This window comes from Epinephelus moara, chromosome 6 (assembly GCF_006386435.1).
Source record: "Epinephelus moara isolate mb chromosome 6, YSFRI_EMoa_1.0, whole genome shotgun sequence".
In the NCBI taxonomy this organism is placed as follows: Eukaryota; Metazoa; Chordata; class Actinopteri; order Perciformes; family Serranidae; genus Epinephelus; species Epinephelus moara.
Genome location: NC_065511.1, coordinates 11,315,705 through 11,333,499, shown reverse-complemented (window position 1 = coordinate 11,333,499; position 17,795 = coordinate 11,315,705). Strand labels below are relative to the sequence as shown.

Here is a 17,795-nt window from a genome sequence, read left to right as displayed (position 1 = left end):
GTGAGGATACTGCTGATTCACTCTGGAGCCTCTGTTAAGTAATGTTGTAGTGCAGTTTAATGGCCACAAGAGAGAGCTCAGTGCTCTCTCTTACTGCAAATCTATCTGGTTTGTGTGTGTGTTTGTGTGTGTATGACTCCCTCAGGAAAATTTTGAATGGAGCAGGCAAAAAGGGAACATGTTAAGAACATTGCCGAAGGGTATATATTATTTTCCATAGAGTCACGCGTAGCATATATACGGTATAGGGTAGGTCTAGTCACCATAAAATGCCATTTTCAAAATCTAAACCACAACATCTTTATGAGACAGGCTATATGGCACACATTTTTTTTAGAATAGATAAATGTTTACTGGCAAAGATAGTCTGTCCTTCAATGGCATCATTGACTGATTTTTTTTTTTTTTTTCGTCTCTCACTCTTCTATGCAGACACACATTGTGGAAGATTATATTTGCTGGTATCACTGAAAACACCCTCGTTCTGAAGAGAAAGCATTAGAAAGGAAATTATTTATTGATCCCATGGCACTGGGTGTTTGTTTCCTTTAATTCAGTGCCTCAGTAAACAGCCTATAGCACATTTAATAGAGTATATATATTCCTGGTGTTTGCGACGTGTGGTAGTGCCAGGTTTTTAGCTTTCTATTTTTAGCTGCAGGTTCAATGACTATGAAATGTGCAAACACAGGGAGAAATGGCCCTGCCCAAGGGCCGCAGCCCCCAACCCCCTGCCTGCGCTCAGCCGTGAAGAGTTAAGCTGAAGGGAAGTGTGTGTGTGTGTGTGTGTATTTGGAGAGGCTTGGGCAGAACGGCTGCAGTGAAAGTGAACATACCTCTGGCTGTTACAGCTGCTTGACCTGTGTGTGTGTGTGTGTGTGTGTGTGTGTGTGTGTGTGTGCCACTGTGCATACATGCATCTGTTGTGGAGTCTTTGTGTCTTTGTGGTCTATTAGGAAATAAGGGGCATTACAGTTTCCTGTCAGTGTGGATTGAGCTCACACCATCTTTGGCCTGCTTCCCTAGATGGACTGTTAGCAGCCTCACACTGTGTGATGTCTCTGCCAGTTTGACTAAAGACAGAAAAAAGTGTGTAAATGAAACAAAATGTTTCTGTTATTGTCTAATGTCTGGTGAGATATGGCATGGTTAGATTTTTCCTTAAGTTTTGGTCATTATAAGATCTGAGACGTGAGAATTTCCTGTCCATCTTCAACTGTTCTCATAAATAAAGGCAAAAAAGCCCAAAAATAATCTAAAAAAGTATAATGCTAAAGACCATTTCAACCCAGATGTTGAATTAATTTTGCATCCCTATCTTAGACTACTTTTCCTACTAAGAAAAGCCTTAGCCCATATTCCACATGCTTCTCTCTCAGTTGATAAAACTTTAACCTCCTGGGCCAATGTAGGTCTTTCAAATCCCTTTGGATAATCTCAAAATGCACCGTCATCAAGCTCAAAACAAGGCTGTTTTTTATTTTGCAGTGCATGTAATGTTTTGGACATATGAAGAGTCAGGCCAGCAGTGACATTTTCCTTACTTTTTCCTCATCCATCCTAATACACTGTATAAACATCCATTTTCATTCTGACTCTGTTCCAAAGTGCAAATCATATTCAAGTATTGATGTCTGAGGCTCAGTGTGCTCAACATTTACTGGACCTATGCGTGTTTTTGTCTGCCATGTTTTTTTGGGGCTACTAATATGCTATTAGGTATTCACTGATGAGATAAAAGAGCTTGACGTGTGCAGTCCAAGGGCTGAGAATGTGGTTAATTATTATTGGCAGACCAGGGAGGTGCACAGCAACTGACTATGTTAATTGCAGTTTTGAGGGGTAAATATGTAGGTCATAGACTGAAGATTTCTGTGAAGGAACTGTGCTGTTTGAGAGAGAAGGGCAGATTTTAGTAATTAACCACAGCTGATATGTAAACTGTTTTAAGAATAAAGCTTCAACTCTGCATGTTGTATTTCATCATTATATTATTAGGATACAGTTGGGAGTTGGGAAGTGAATTTAGTTTTGAAGTGGCCTCCATATACCCTACCACCTTCTGTATTACCTCTTTGTATGCATACCATCCTTTGTCTCATATATGCCATCAGTATTTTCATTAGATGTACAAAAATATATGTGAGGTATATAATATATACCTCACCCTTTTTTATTTGTTTTAGCAAATCTGTCTGTAAGATGTTTACACTCTTTGACAATTGTTGAATGCAGTCTTAATTTGAGGACTTAGTTGCCAGGTAATCATGTTTACTTTTGTTGTAATTGCCACAATATGGATAGAAAATATGGCAAACTAAGCCACTTTGAAAAATTGGTTAATCTTGGGTTATTTCTATGTATTGATAACCTGTCTGATCCAAAAGGGTGTTAGCTATGACTTTCCCTGTCTGGGGTGGGGTACCTGCAACCCCTGGGGCCCATGGTATCTAGTAATGTGTCGGCAGACCCCTAATGTTAACTACTGAATCCTCTCATGCAGAACCTGCTGTACCTGAAGCACAAATCCAACAGAAGGAAAGTAGTGTTTGTTTCTAATGGCCCTCTCCATGTGATCATTCCATTTTTAGATAAATTCCTTAGACGTACTTCATTTTATAGATGTAATGTCAAGCAAAATACAGTTTATGTGCCTGCCCAAACGTGTGTACTGTAAGTATGTACATGTGTGTAACTTCCAGGTGCAGGAAGTGATGTGTGGTTGATTAGCAGAAAATCTGGCCTTGGTGGCTCCCGGGTCTTAGGCGATGACTCATGGTTCACTGCAGAGCTCTCACCATGACCCCAGTTAAAGAGGCAGTCATGGCCTCACTGGCTACACTCCTCTGGGACACATGAAGTACAATTTGTAGCCTCCCTGTTTCCATTGTGTGTCAGCACAGTTATAGCCCATCTGTAACATTGATAGCTGGTCATAAAAGCCTCATGTGTCAATATCACATCGGCCAGTACATGCTGCCTGTGGTGTGGCTGTCAAGCTTTTTGCACTACATTTGAAATTTGAAATAATCATTGCTAGTTGGCTTGAGGATGTTTGCCATATCCACATGTAGGAGTATGAAGTAAAATGGGCTACTGTTCATGTGCCGAAGTGATTTTTCCTGTGTTTCCATGCTCTAATGCAGAGAAAGCACAGAAGTTACTATCCTGCTTGTTTCTGAGGTGCTGCATCGCTGACAGGAAAGTCTTGGACATTCTTACAGTACTGATCCATGACAGAACTGGTGATGGCAACCTCTGCAGTGTTGCCTGTCTACATTTTTTCCCCAAACATGCAATATCTACCGATAGGTGCCAAGTCAGTGGTCATTCTTCCTTGCCTTTTTTTTTTTGTTGCATCGCTGCTACCTACTTTTTTTTTCTGTATTATGTTATGGCAGTGTGACTATATAATGTATATAATAACAGCCTAACCTGACCCAAAATGGCTGTGCTTGACAGCTATGAATCATAGTTCCCTGTGTGCTTAACCTGTAATTATTTGCACATATGGACCTCTGATTCCAAATGCCAATTATATCTTCCTATTCAAACACACAGAAACAGATATTGAAATCACAACCACTGAATCCCAAACACACTGTACTTGTCACTGCTATCTCACACAGTTAGTCTGAAGAGGATGTAGACAGCTGCCAGCTGAGGGCTTCACAAGGATGGTGTAATGGTGTGGAAGTTTATGAAATTCCTCCCAGAGCTAGTACAAGCGCCCTGCCCTGACCAACCAGCAAGCTAGTTCAGTGACAACGACATGATCTCCCACTGACTTCCCACCCATAAACACTGACATGTTTAATGACTCAGCCAGCCACACTAGAGGCTGGGGACTGAATCTTGAGTTGTGTAATTGGACGACTGCTTTTTTTTTTTTTTACTCCACCCAGGCACCTCATAAAAATTCTCATTTTTTCCTTGTGTGCTAGTGTAAAGACTTAACACGACGTGCTACAGGTTGCCAACCCCTGTGATTATTTGTTGGGTTTCTTCCACAGCAGTCACTACTGTTCTCTGTACCACTGGGTGCTTCAGGTCCAGCCAGCCACTGAGATAAGCAGTTGTGGTTTAGACTATGGCTACAAATCCAGCCTTTGAACAGCTGCAGCCAGTAACTGTACAGACCAGCACAGTTTAAGTGAGTTCAGTTAATCTAGAAATAACATATCAGTCAGTTTTTATTTGATTCACGGCTTACTGAAAAAAGGCGAGCTACAGACCAACTTATGGTGGGTGAGGCAGCATTCAGAGCTCGCTCACACTAATAACAGTAATGCACTGACTCAGCACTGGGACTGTAAAGGCAGGGAGTGTGGTGGGGGTGGGGGGCTGCAGTAGTTCTTGGCCGCCCTACTGGCCGTCTGGCCTGTCAATCACTTGGCAAGCTCCTTGTCTTCTCAGACGCATTTAGATATCACTTTAAGTTGCTCAGTGTTAACAAGACAGGTGTGGTCACCTGGAGCAAGCCTGAGTGAGATTCAGGTTTTATTGTACCAGATATCAGCTGATACACTTACTTTACAAATAAAACCATGGATGTTTTCTCCACAACATAAGTCAAGACGGGATGCTGAGCTTTACCATGCAGCATGTGTGTGTCTGTCTGTGAACATGTGTGTGTGTGTAATGATCAGGGCTCCTGTCTGCTCCTGGATTTATGAGGCTAATGTGGTGAGCTGGCTGCTGGGACTGCAGTATAGGGCAGATAAAGGCACGACATCACAGAGCAGTAAAAACCTCCATCTCTTTGGACTTTAAAACAGAAAGAAAATGTTGCTATTTTTTTTCCCCATTTATCTAACCAAAGTACATTACCTGCAGTTGCATTATCTCTACTTACTGTACCCTCATTAAGTAAAATCTCTGCAATTGGTAGTGTTGAACAGTAGGGTCTGAACTGTTGCACTTTGCTAACCAGAAACAAGGGATTCATTCTAATGTACTGCATCATAAAGAATAAGAAAATTTGCTGATGTTCAGCATGAAAACTTATCACCTTTGATCCGCACTAAGATCTACAGGGGATAATTTGGACTCACAGACTAAAATTGTATAATGATAACAATAAACTGAACCCATTTTACCCGTCAATGATATCAAAGGCTGCTGCATGTGTAAAAAAAACTTCATCATTCACCTCATCAACATAAATTGTCAATACCTTTTAAGAGCGTTGTCGCTGTGGGGTGAAAACTCAAAATTCCAAGTTTCTTTTAGTTTTTGAAATCTGACTAGTTAGCTAGTGTCTGAAAAGTTGACATTTTGGATGTAAAAAGATTTTCACCCAGCAACAGCGATACAGCTTTACATAGCAATACCCAAATCACTCCATTACAGCTCATCATAGGCTCTATAAGACAACCTCTGCCCGCCAATCACCATTCCAAAATATTAACAACCCTCTCTTCTTCCCTGCAGGTTATGTGGGTATGCAACTTGTGCCGAAAACAACAAGAAATCCTCACCAAATCGGGGGCGTGGTTCTATGGCTCGGGGCCTGGTCAGGTGCGGGGCGTGTTTGAGGGTGGGCCACAGGGGAAGAAGGCCAAACTGCAGGACCCGTCCCTGTACCCCTACCAGGGAGCCTCAGGGGACTTGACACCAGCGTCAGACAGAAGCAGACCTCACGGCGGGCTCCTGCCCAGACAGGCGTCCCTTGACAACGGATCGGGGCTGAGGTACTCGGGACCTGGCGACGCACCCATAGACAGGTCAGTTCGATATGCGAAAAAAAGTATACACATACTGCATGAGTCACACAGAGTAGTTTTTATTATTGTGTAAAGTCAAGTAGATTGTTTGAAATAATATGTCACAGATATAAAGAGCCTACGATTATATGATGCCACTTCATGTACGTGCATGGATGTAACTGTATGAGAGCCCTTTTGCATTAGCAATGAGAGATGTGGCAGTTGTACAGGTAGTGCAGAACAGTGATTCAAGCCTAGCACAAGAGCAATGTCTCCTAGCAAGCCAGTCAAGGCCCCATATAAAACAACTTGTACATGGAGCCCATGAGGCCTATAAAGGAGACAGAGACACAGATACTGTATCTGGCACTAACTCAGCAATTCTACAACAGTCATCCACCCACTCACTCCCTCTCTCTCCTTCTCACGCACGCACATACACACACATGCAGCGCAAAGCACATATCAACACAGATGGTGTGAGCCAGACTTTGCTAGGATTGTAAGCTGAAGAGTGTTTGCAAGAATTCATACTGTCTTTACTTTTGAGAGAAACTGCATTTTTAAAAACTGAAGTAAAGTCCTGTCCTTAGGAATGTTTGTAGGCCAGTTCGGGCACTGCAAGGCTTGGATACTGATCATTATTAAGATGCTTCTGGAGTAGAAAAGCAAGAGTGGGTCAAATTCCAGTGCAGTACATTGTGTTCCATTTGTCATATGCACTAAATGCCCTGTCTGAGAAGCACACTCTCAGATGCTGACAATATGGACATGCTGTGTTTGTGAATCTTATTTCTGGCTGCTTATTTCTTGATGCTGGTGTCAAATAAGGTAGTTACTTTGATGTCCACATGGGGGCTCCTTCCTCTTTTTTCTTCCAAGGGGTTTAGAGAAGCTCATAGTCGATATCTACACACTCTCTAGAAATGTATTTCTACAGCAGACAGGCAGAGAGCCATTTCAGAAAACTTCTCTCATGTACTTGTTCACTCCCTCTCAGAGGGAAATGACATAGCATTTGTTAAGTGCAGCCTTTGACTTTACTGAAACTAGACGAGACTTATATGTTGTCATATACAAGCTAATTAAGACTAATTAAGACTTCCCCCCAGAATGTTTAAATTTGTCGTCAGTTTGGGACAACAAGGGTGATCTGTAAAGTGAAATGACTAAGGTCATAGTGGCAGTGGTGAAACTCTGTAAGGGAACGTCTCTCTCCTAGTTAGCCCTACATTCTGTACACGCACATAGAGGTTTATAGGAGGTGGTGCAATCGCAAAGGAGGTGAATTTGACTTTATCCCAATCCAGCCCATGTCCCTGTTCCTATTCTCTGCTGTCCTTGTAAATGTACACCTGGTGGGCCACATCCCCCACTTGTCTACGGCAGGGACAAACCAGCATACACAAGCCTGTTCCCACAGTATGTTTGGAGACACAACTCATTAGTTCTGTGTCCTCTCTTTGCCATTGCAACCTTGGTATTTACTTCTTGAAACACTCAGAACCTGCAAAAATGGGAGAGCTCCTGGGGAATAAAAGTGTGCTTGGTTTAATTGCCTGATATTTTGCTCCAAATGGATGTTTTGATGGATATATCCAACATACCTGCCCATTAACCAGCAGTGAGTGTTGGAGATAAGTGTACATACTTTCAGTGCTTTCACAGTGTGATGAGGCTGCTGTGCAACTATGACACATACTCAGAAGCATTGTTATAACTCCAAAATAGACATTTTTCTCCCCTGTCTTGGTGAAATTGTGTTTCTATGCTGTCCTTGTTATCCTCATCCATTATGTTTCTATACTCTGAATACACACTGCGCAGTAGCACAATAAAAAGCAGAGCATCATCTGTAACTGCAAATTGTAATCAAAGCTACACTGCTATAAACCTTTAAGAGTGATGCAGGATAACAGTATTTTGTGTCTCAGTGCAACTGGAGTACATTATCCATCTTCTCCTCAAATGGCTGGCTGCTTTAAGGTGGTTTTAATGGATGATCAGACTGACTATAGATCAGACTATAGATCAGACTACTCCGAGCATTCAGTCATCCAGTCACTTTCTGTTCCAGTCCAGGCCCTTGCCACTGTATATTAATTGATTGCATGGCTAGAGAGGTGGAGATGGTACAGGGAAGCGATTCTCGCATTGGCATTGCCTACATACGCAGTGACACAACAGGAAACTGGCTGTCTGAAAATTCATGGGATAATGCTGATGATGGATAGCAGAGAGTCCATAAATAGAACTCCCACTGCATAAGCACCAAAACCCACTTTCATTAATCTTAAAGAATGTTTAAATTAACTCCTGGATCTGTTCTGCTAAAGAAAGGAGGGGAAAAAGCTGACAGTCTATTTATAAGGAGAAATAACTTGGGAAGGCTTCTAATTTATCTTGGTCTCAGAGGTGTCATTTGAATGAATACACAGATACGCTGGGACAGCTGCAGTGTTGGGTGAGGCTGATGAAACAATAATGATTACACTGGGATTGGAACATACTCACTGGTGGAATTTCTTCAGATTCTGCATTTTTTAACACATTCAGCTGAACAGCAGAGCCCTTCAGTTTGCCAGAAATGTAAGAAGATGAAAAGGAACAAACTCAGCCTGGCCTGGCCCTTTAACATCCAGCCCAACCCAGTCCATCATTGTGTAGTTTAACCTTGTCTGTCTTGGTACAACCCCAACCCATTTAGCCTTAAAGTAGTAATTAAGTAGTAATTTCATCAAATAATTCACATTGGCATGCCGTTAAGTTTTGTCTTGTTTTGATCATCATTCCTATCATTTAATGTGACATTTTCCTGCCAAATTATGACCTGATGATGCTGCAACACCCAAAACTTTTCAGTGAAGTCCAGTGTGCAAGCAACAGGAGCAGTCAGACACTGAGAAAGATTTAAAACAAAACCTCTGTTTGACTCTAAACCCTGTAGACTCAAGGTTGGCATACCTTATAATTGTTCTTTACACTGTAAGACTGCATTTGCAACAGCTACAGTAAATACAGTAGGTCATAGCTGAAATACAAACTAAATCTTAAAAATCTAGTGGGCACTTACAGCAGACAGTTGGGTAATAATGTTCGGCTTAGTAATTTTAACTTTGAATAAGTGGTTTGTTTGATAATATGATTAGTCTGAACTTATTTGAAACGTATCACTTTCATAGTAGCCCTGTGCACTCAGTCATAAAGCTGGTTTCAGCAGCATGTCACGTCCCCACATCTCAGCGAAAGGTGTTTGTGATGACATTTCACAGTCGGAAAAGCACAGGTGTACATAATTTAATTAATGATAGCTTAATTCCATTTAGTTGCCTCAGTTTCAGGCCCCTGGTTTACTGTCACACTGTCATGCTTTACTGGGACACTTGAGTGGAACAGAGCCACCGTTAATGTGGCATGTCTGCTTTGAAAAATGCCAATTCATTTGGTGGGTGATATGTTCCTGTAACTGAAAAATACAAAAATATGACAGAGGTGGTTAAAGTCATGGGTCTTTTATTCATATTTTCATAGCTTTCTCATGTGTTGTAAAGAATTTTCCTTCAACTGTAAAAAAAAAAAAAAAAAAAAGTTCAAATTAATGCAGTCTGTCATGTAAAGGTTTGTAGTATCTTTGCTTGGAAATCTCAGGGGCTAATTTAGAATTTTTCTGGGGATGCAGTTGACCTGCGAACGGGAAATTGACTATAATGTCTTATATAAGAGGCTGGATAGTAACTGATGATGAATTTCAGGAACAGAAGAATTTCATGAAGTTATGCAGAGAGATCTGTGAGCCATTATCATCACTCATCTCTCACACTTCCTCTTAATGAAGTCTGCATCATTGTGCTAACTAACTAATTGCTGAATAGCTACCTATGTTCCTACTTCATACACAAGGCATCTTCCTGCGAAAGTGATCCTTTATATCTACATGTAACAGAACTAATTTATTGAAAACCTTCAAAAAGATTTGTATGACTTACTTAAGACATTTCTATTGTCCTGTAAAAATATTCAGTCATGTCAGATTATTTATTTCAGTAGCTTTAAGGACTCTCTTGATCTCTCTTGAATTTTTTTCGACTAATTTTAACTCTTTAAAGATACATGCAACAACCCACTAAAATAGAAATAAGTAAACCCCTCGGGAACCCCCCTCTTTTATGTGTGCCCTTTCCTCACAGGCAGACACTCCCTTTTAGAGGTATTAGGACTGTCATCTGCTATTACTGATGAGGAACTGATGCTCTGAAGCCAGAGATGGAATATAAGAGGAAAAAAACCTGACGACAGCATCGCCTCTCTCCCCTGTATTGTACTGCGCGCGTCAAGGAGTGCATGAGAGAGGATGGAGAGATATGGCAAAGAGTGCGCACAATTGCATATCAGCGCCGTAGTGTGTGTGTGTGTGTGTGTGTGTGTGTGTTTGTGTGTGTTTGTGTGTGTGTTTGTGCGTGCGTGTACGTGCATGTACGTGCGTCTGCTAGCGCGAGTGTGTGCTCTTCATAGGCGACGGGAAATATGAGTTGAATGTGAGGCAGCAGCTGATGCGCCGGTAAGGGATGCTGCTGCTGCTGCTGCTGGCTGCCGTGTAGGATGCTTCTCCGCTTCTTCTCTCCTTCGGGCGCTCCTTCGCCTCTTCCTGCACACCGAGAAGCGATTTTTGCCACAGCGAGAAGAAGAAAAGGCTCGTTACCGGCACCGGCACTACCTTATTTTTCTCGCTTCAAGTCCGAAGCATTATGACCGAAGGATCCCGCCCGAAATGCGTCTCATTTAAGGACACTTTTTACCAGGAGCGGCAGGAGAAATATGGAACTTGATCGGCGTCTTTTCTGCGTCTAATGCGCCCCCGGGAGATAATAATAACAAAATACTGAGGAGGTATATGTGTGGAGGGGGGCGTCCGGAGAGAGCGCAGGCTGTGGGATGTATTGTTGCTGAAAGGAAAAAGGGTGATCATTTACTGAGGATAAAAGAAAACGGAGGGGGAAAATGCAGTTTGAGACATTGCGTCAGTTCTGTAGCTCGGTTTTATCACATTTCAACGGGGCTTTCTCGGCGCCTCAGAACATCTTGCAGACGGAGCTGTTCGAGCAGGCGTTGAGCAACATTGGGTGAGTGATTCCTTTGTAAAGAAATGCCCTGATTTATGAGGAAGGGCTTCCCCGTTGGTATGTCAAACGAATATTGGGGGGTGGGGGGTGGGGGTTGTTGCGTTTATCGATCGGCAGCCAGCCTGCGTAATAACAACCTACAGTATAGTACTGTTGCTGCTGCAGATATTTCCTGGCTGGATGATGGGGCCGATCAGTGATGCTGCCGCGGTTTGCTGTGTGCGCGTGCGTGCGCGCACATTTACCGGGGAGGGGGGTGGTGGTGGTTGGGGGGGGGGCGCTAAAATGAACCGTTTAGGTAGACTGTGCCCATGCCGAGGTGTGACTGTGCTGTGCGCGTAGCCGTGTATGTATGTGTGCGCGTGCGCGTATGCCCCAGCGCACCGCTGCTGCAGCATGTGTGCTATACTGCCTCTGCTGCTGCTGTGCCTGAGAGGAGAACATGAGGGGGTGAAGAGGGTAAATGTACATTTTTAAAAGAGTCCAGAGCTGGAAATGAGTGGAAACACCACCCCCAACACACCAACACACACAGTCACACACACCTACACACCCACATCTACCTACATGCTCAAACACAGGCCATTATGGTTTCGGAAGGGAAAGTAACATAACAGGTAGGAATTTTTTGGATACAATGGTGACAAAACTGCAGTCAATCATTAAACATGCATATTATATAGATATTACTATGAATTACAAAATGTTGTTCTTGGACTTTTCATCATTTAAAAAAATGTAGTATTTTACCACCTATTAGCTACAGTGTCACTGCAACACATAGGCTTACTGTATTTGAGAGAGAGAGAGAGAGAGAGAGAGAGAGAGAGAAGTTGGATCTCACTTAGATGCATTGGAGCATATTATGATTAGTCTGCTAAATGCTCCGTTCCCCCACGGAGAGGCCCCTGGTCATCTGGCCAGGCATGGCTGTTAGACACATTCTGCAGACTGCAGAAGGGCTTCAAACTTGCAAACAGACTCACGTTCCTGCAGCAGCAGGGCCGAGAGAACACGCAGGCCTCTTTTATTTCTCTATATAGGCGCAGGCCCCATATCTCCACACCATGCACTGTCTGTCTCTGGGGACTGCAAGTCTTACCCTCTTGTCCCCCACCCTACCGTCAGAAATAATTTACAGCATTGCTGGGCTCTCTGCCACCTCACATTACATGGCCAGAACACTCAGCCACTGGAAGGGCTGAACAGGGGGCTCTGTGCCTGGAAACTGTGATCCAGCAATCATCACATCTGACTGATTAAATTGAACTTATTTTCCATCACTACCCTTTTTTTCTTCTCAGCAAATTCCTCTGGTAGAAACAGCCCCTAAATGGTAGCTGACAACAGGATTGATAAATTATTATATTGTTATATATAGTTGGTTGATTTGTACAACTAAGTGGTAGAGGGTGTGTCTTTACTTTTAACACTGTTCCAGTGCCTTGATGCCAATGTCAACTTTTATGTCCACAAATTTCTGGGTCTGTAAGTAGTATGATATAACTCACTGGCACAAAACAACAGCACAACTCTCTGCAAACCAGCAGTGTGTGCTAGCCAGCTTGGCCATCCATTCGATCAGGGCTGTTTGTGTGTGAGTCTGTCTTTCTCTCTCTCTCTCTGTTTCTTTTTGCCCAGGCCAGGCCTCCTAATGGGCTGTATGCTTTTAGATCCAGCTTCCATGTATTATGCATGTGTGCGTCAGGAGAGGTCCTAATGGGGTGTGGGGATCTGTTCTTAGAAGGCCTGAATGGTTTTGAATTGAGTGGTCACTACATTTAAACTGCAACCATACTTGCCCCCCCTCCTCTTATACACACACATACACACACCTTCCACCTACCCCCACCCACCCTTTGTGCTTGCTTCCCTGAAATGCCTGAGACCAAAGTGTGTCTGTTGTCAGACTGGTGCACAAAGCGATAGAGAGGACATTATTGAGTTTGTGGTACACATCATATAGCCTTTCCCTGTATGATCCTTTTGAAAAATGTGTGATGCTATAAGTGGGATATGAATAGCTGTATTTGATTTTCTGCATAGATGCGATGTATTGAAAGCAGCAATGTGTTTCAAATCCAGCATATTAAATAAAACCCATATTGCCGCTGCTTAATGATTCCAAACGGGCCGCACAATCTTGGGTGTGATTTTAGTGAGTCATCCTCACACTCACAGCTGTTTACTTCATCCCACATTCTCATACATTGTTCTCCTGCAGTGACAGCAGATTTGCAGCTGTGCACCTCTGCACTCTATAGTGTATATGTGCCGTACAGTGTTTTTAGTCACAGATTGGAGGAAACACTGAACGTTCCTCTGAAGTGGAACACCCCTTCCCCCCTTCACGTGTCCCCTCCAACGATAGGGTTGCTATAGTGATAAGGTGTAATGCTTGATCAATAGAAATGATGATGTATCCTCCCTGTCTGTGAATCCTGATGTTAGCAGGGCTCCAGGGCCTAATTAAAAAGACAAAGAGATGCATGTAACAAGTGATGTTATTTCTAACAAAGTTACATAAGGTGTAAGAGAAAGACAGGAGGGTGGAGCAAGTCATTCTTTATTTGCTTTATTGTTAATTTCCATCTCTGATCTTTCCAGAGACACGGTTTCTCTATAAAATGTTTTGTCTGCCTTGACAAGTTAACACCTTTTAGGACTACTTATGTTTAGGGCAGATTTCAACATGATAAAATGACAGTAATTGTAGCATGAATTATCTGCACTGTCTCAGAGTCTGTAGCCAAATATTCTGTAAATTGCTGTAAAGCCAATTTAATGATGGGACCTGAATTTTCTCTCAACCTGAGTTGCTTTTCAGCACTGCATTTGTAGCAGCTAATTTGTCTGTACCAGCCCTAGATTGAGCCAGTTAAGCAATGTGTGTTTGTAAGTGCAGTGGGCATCCTTTCACTATTTGCTAGCAGAGCAGTGTTACATAACAGACTTTGAGTTCAAGTAATCAAATGAACCTGATTTTTTTTTTAACAAGCTACTGTGATGTTGAAAGGCAGATAACCTACTGGAATAGCAGTGTTTTAAACCTTTATCTTTCCTTCTTGGCAATACATCACTGATTTAAGCTGTTATCAGAAATATTAGAGGGCTGTAATAATGTCACCTGTAGATGATGGTGCACTCATTACCTAGACATTTTTGGACATGTCTGGGCATTTGTTTCCATGTTCTTGTGTTTTGCCTTAGGTCTCTTTGGTGTGTAAAATCAGTCCTGCCTCTGGAGCAAATAGAATAAAATAGAGAGAAGCATATGAACTTACACATAAAACCTTTATTTAATCATGTAGTCTTAATGAGACCAATATCTCCTTTGCAAGACAGACCTGAGTAAAGAAAAAGAAACATAGCTAGACAAATCAAAAATACCAGCCAAACAAAAGTGCATAACACTCAGAGAACATAGCTAGACATAATAAAAACTCATACAGCATCAGCAACAATCACAGACATCATGAAATAGATTCAAAGTTTTCACTTCCACTGTCTTATGTTTTCCATTGCACTATGCCATAGAATGAATTTCAAAATGACATACTGATATGGCTGTATTGACTTCATTAACTTTGTTCAAAACTCTCATCCAACCTCTCGTGCATGTACCGTTCAAGGTACTCTGATTTCTACTCTTACAGCCTATTGTCAACCTGTGTTGTATTCATAGCAATGAGCAAGTGTTGTGGGTGTGAGGTGAGAGGAGCTCAGCAAAGAGACAAAGCAAGGAAAGAAAACGGAGAGAGGACGACAGAAAGTACCAGGAGGAGACAGGAACACCCAGGCATCAGTCACCATGGTGACAGAGCTGCAGATGAGGCAGACATAGCGGGCTGCAGCTTGTGGGACTCTGAACCCCTGGAGCCCCAGATTCATGTTGATGTGACAGAACTGGGGGAAAGGAGAGGAGGAAAATAAGAGGAAAGGGGTAGGAGGAGGAAGAGGAGGAGGAGGAGGAGGAGGAGGAGGAGGAGGAGGAGGAGGAGGAGGAGGAGACAGGTTGCAGACCTAGAAACAACAAAAGACAAGGACATGGATCCACAGCAGTTCCTTCCTTGTCCTTTCACAGTCCTGGACACTTGGGTTGATTAAGATGTATCCACCTTGATATAACATTAGCCACATTGTAGCTTATAACATTTATCCTTCTTTATCCAGGGTAGGTTGACTGAGTGTATGTTTTGTTTTCCATCAAAGCCCTGCTTTACATTCCCACAGTTACACATTAACGCTTTGAAACCTGAAGCAACATCAGTGTTCTTGCGCTGCTTTCAGACGCCTTCCGCAAGTATTTAAACTTTTGAGCCCTGAGTAAATTGGTGCGATTTCTTTCCAAAATATGGGGGAAAAGGCAATGAGCAACTTGATGAGAAATTAACAGAATTATTATACTTTCTAAGCACTTTTTCCAAGTCATTTCCTTGTTTGTTTGTTTTTAACTTTCTTTATTTATTGCTTTTTTTGTACTAATTTTCTTGTTTTTAATTTTGTCTTTTTAATAATTTCTTGCTAACTTTTTGGATCATTTCTTCTTTCATTGCTCATCTCCTTCTTCCCATGTTTTTAAAAGAAATCAAGCCATTTTGCTCAGGTTTCAAAGGGTTAAGGCCTTGCAGATGCAAAATCAAGCTGACCGAGCTCCTCCACTGGAGCTACTGGTTAGAGTTAAATGCCTTGCTGAATGCAAGTCCTACCCACATTTTCCCAGCCAGCCTCTAGACTACCATCACCTCTTTTTTTCATCTCTGTGAGTACTATAAAGTAGCATCTTGAGGGTTTAGGTGTGGGAGTCAGACTGAGACTCAAACTGTATCCTCAGTAGTTCTTATGCAACCTCCACCTCCCCCCCAACATCCCGTCACACCTCGCCCACGCTCAGCCCACCCTCAGCCCCATGGTGTTGTACCCGGGTGTTGGCGGCACTCAGCAGCTGTAATTAAGCCGGCCCTTTATTGGTTTTGTCCTCGCCAAGGGAGATGTGCGCAGGAAGAAGGGAGGCCCTGGTTTATTGCCTGGGCGTCTAAGAGAGGGGTTATTATGATTGCACGCTGGAGAGAGAAAGAAAAGAAGTGGATAGAGAGAGAGATAAAGTGGAGAGAGTTGGAATGATAGCAGCACAGAGAAAAAAGGGGATGAATAGTGCGAGAGAGACAGCGGTAGAGGCTGAATCGATATGCTCGACTCCTCTCTGCTCTCACCAAATCATATCTCAGCATCAGACAGAGAGCGAGGGAGGAAGGATGAAACAGAGAGCGGGGGAGAGAGAGAGAACTGGTAGCTAGCGGTGGGCTGTGTAGCCAGATAAGCATCAGGCTAATGTCCCCGGCCCCAGGCCTGCTGCCACTGCTGCTAATGCTGCTGCCCAGAGAGGGAGGTGAAATTGTCTTTGCAGAGGTTTGGTTAAAGGTTGCTACAACGTGGTTCTGTGGTCAGAGACAAGCGTGATGTCACCCAGTAAGGTGTACATTAACATATAAGTTAACTGACCAGCCCATTTTCAGCAGTGAAACAGGATGAGGAAGGTACAGAAAGGGTCATGGAGCAACACAGGAAAGATAGTGTGGGCTCTTTTCATGCTTATGGAGCGAGACTGATTCCCTCAATGGCTGAAGAGGCACATGTGTGCGTGTGTGTGTGTGTGTGTGTGTGTGTGTGTGTGTGTGTGTGTGAGTGAGTGAGTGAGTGACCCTCAACCTTTGATGGTTGAGTTACAGTAGGCATAGTATCCTCCCAGTAAAACTACATTTCAGTTTGGCATTAGGAGCCACTTCCAGTTTTGCCTCAGGTCCTTAACTTCTTCCTCCCCTCTCTCCACTCACTGATGGACTTAAGAGAAGGCTGCTGAGTGGCATAAATGTGAGACTCAGCTCCTCTGTGTGCATGTGTGTCCTTGTGTTTCTTTGTGAGAGTGCATGTGGCGGCACTCATATGTTCATGTGTTTGAAGCCCAGACCCTAGGAGGTATTTTTTTTCTCTTGAAAGACTCTTTTTTTCTGCTCCCCAACAGATGTCTGATGTCATCTTGTTTTTAAATAGCCAAGAGAGGGAAGAGAAACTGCATACGCCGCATGGATAGTGCTTTGCTTTCAACCATATGCCTTGATGTGTGATGGTATTTGTCAATGTCAGTAACCATTTAACAGTTTGTAGAGGGGTTAAATTTGCCTGTCTTTGCTGTAGTAGCTTGCTGCCAGCGTAGGATCTTAGTGGTGGTGCATGCACATATGTTATTCCACAAATCCTCCTCTAGCCTTGATGGTCAGTGGAGTTGCTAATTGAAAGCTTGAAGGCTCTCTCTTCCTAAAGGTATTTCACAGCATCATCATTCTTGTTTTACATTTGATTTATTGATTAAAGAGGCTTATAAGGTCAGACCTTTGAAAGGTCAAGAGGTGGACTTTATTAGCTAAATCCCTGTTATTCAGTGCAGTGGAGTCCACACCACACAACTGAACAAACATTTCAAGCCACACTGTCATTGAGTCCATTTACAGTAAGTAATTTCTGTGAATCCATTTTAGATCCACCATTAGTTTAAGACTATTTTAGGGTCTATATGTGCCAGGATTATGCTCTAGGAATTTGTTTTTTTGTAATATAGTGATTCTCCTATTACTCTTTCCACACCGCATACCCAAAGCACAATTGATCTGATAGCATAATATCTGCGTGCATTGTCTCATGAATGGGAAAGCGACTGCTTTACACGTAATCCTGTTGCTGTGCCCCAAATCCAAATCTATTTCATGCTCCAATTTATTCAATTACCAAAAATACACTTGAAGAAGCTGTGTGATAAAGCAATAATGAAAAAGCTTAATCTAAACATCTGCGTCTATCCAGCCCATTGCTATCATCATCCGTCTCATCCCCAGCCCATGCTCAAATCCTCTTTTGCAACACTGATGGTATTTCACAAGCTCAATGAGATTAATTATTTCCATATTTTGCA

At 42.7% G+C, this 17,795-nt stretch overlaps 1 protein-coding gene across 1 annotated transcript in view; it reads left to right on the top strand.

Moving 5' to 3' along the window:
- Positions 1–17,795, top strand: part of rims2a (regulating synaptic membrane exocytosis 2a) — a 163,725-nt gene that overhangs the window by 41,639 nt on the left and 104,291 nt on the right. Inside the window, exon 7 of the mRNA XM_050046488.1 lies at positions 5,434–5,726. Within this exon, the coding sequence (XP_049902445.1) occupies positions 5,434–5,726 (293 nt within the window). The remainder of the gene's footprint in view (positions 1–5,433; positions 5,727–17,795) is intronic.